The 1625-nt window shown below is 46.2% G+C and overlaps 1 protein-coding gene across 3 annotated transcripts in view; it reads right to left on the bottom strand.

Moving 5' to 3' along the window:
• Positions 1 to 1625, bottom strand: part of polr3glb (RNA polymerase III subunit GL b) — a 13958-nt gene that overhangs the window by 3488 nt on the left and 8845 nt on the right. For all 3 annotated transcript variants that reach the window (XM_048620334.1, XM_048620335.1, XM_048620336.1), the window contains one exon: positions 799 to 909. In XM_048620334.1, the coding sequence (XP_048476291.1) occupies positions 799 to 909 (111 nt within the window). The remainder of the gene's footprint in view (positions 1 to 798; positions 910 to 1625) is intronic.

Here is a 1625-nt window from a genome sequence, read left to right as displayed (position 1 = left end):
TCTGCTCCTATGATGCTGCTTGGCCTGCTGTGTTCATCCAGCCCTGCACCTTGTTGTCTTGGTTAGAAACGAACCTCGTGGAAGCTGAAAAGCCTGAGTGTGAGACACAAGTATGGAGTGTATACAGATCACATGGAGGTCTTTCTGAAGAGGGACAGAGGGTCTCCCATGTGGTGCAACATGGTCACCTCCACAGTGCAATACCGCTGCAAGATTCTGTCCAATTCTTTCAGGGGGTCCAGTGGTTGATTCAATTGTAGCGTTCAAAATTGCGAGGGGGTTTTGATCGAGCAAAGGAGGAGAAACAGTAGTAGGGCCAAACACCAGAGGGATACAGATTGTAAAGAACTGGAGAAAGTTCTGAGGGTGGAGGGGGTGAGATGAGGAGAATTTGTTTCCTTGATGAAGCGAGTTGTTCTGGGGGACGCACTGCCTGTGGAAGTGGGAGCAGATTGAGCAGGAACTTTCAAAAGGGGGAATAAACTGGAGAAATGCTTGAAGGCGAAACATTTGCAGGGGCAGTGCGGGGAAAGAGCGGGTAATTGGGTCGTGGGACGAATTGGAGAGGCCTTTCAAAGATCCGCCACTGGTCCAATGGGCTGAATGGCCTGCTTTTTCCGTGCGTCACGTTCTGCGATTGCCACATGAAGGCAGGATAGAACTGGGATGAGGTGGGTAGATTCTCAAAAAACCTACCTCGGGGGTGAGCCACTGCTGTTTGACTGCTGTACCTTATTACCACTGTCAGACAAACTCAACAAAATTCAACTCATTGTCAATGGAAGCTAAACAACTGACCTCTTCAAATTCCTCCTCATCATACTCTTCTTCATTTTCCTTTTCCTCTTCCTCTTTCTCTTGCTCATCCTCCTCATCAGAACTGTGTGCTTCTTCCTTCTTTTCCAAATTCTGGGAACATTTTGTCGTAACAACAAAAGGTTAGCAATTCATGAAACACTCCCCACATTACCACAGAGTCACACAGTCATACAGCACGGAAACAGACCCTGCTGTCCAACTAGTCCAAGCCGATCAAGTTTCCCAAACTAAACTACTCCCATTTGCCTGTGTTTGGCCCACATCTCTCCAAACGTTTCTTATTCACGTACCTCCCGAAATGTCTTTAAAATGTTGTAACTGAACTTGCAACTACCACTTCCTCTGGCAGTTCATTCCACAGACGAACCACCCACTGTGTGAAATCGTTGCCATCAGGTCCCTTTTAAATCTTTCTCCTCTCACCTTAAAATTGTGCACTTCAGTTTGGAACTTCCCAACCTGAGGGAAAAGACCTTTGATATTTACCATAGACCTCTACATACCTCAACCTCCAACACTTCAGTGAAAAACATCATAGCTTATCCAGTTAGTCTTATAATTCAAACCATCCAGTCCCGTTAACATCCTTGTAAATCTTTTCTCCACCCTCTCCAATTTATTAACCAGACCATACACAGTGCTCCAAATGTGGCCGCACCAATGTCCTGTAAAACCGCAACATACAAGATGACATCCCACCAACAAAACACAATGGTTTAGCACATCACTGTGCCTGTACACATGAAACACACCCTCCCAGTTTTACCAGCACTGTGCCTGTACACATGAACCACACTCTCCCTGTT

This window comes from Rhincodon typus, chromosome 46 (genome assembly GCF_021869965.1).
Source record: "Rhincodon typus isolate 14 chromosome 46, sRhiTyp1.1, whole genome shotgun sequence".
Taxonomy (NCBI): Eukaryota; Metazoa; Chordata; class Chondrichthyes; order Orectolobiformes; family Rhincodontidae; genus Rhincodon; species Rhincodon typus.
This window is presented reverse-complemented; position numbering and strand designations above follow the sequence as displayed.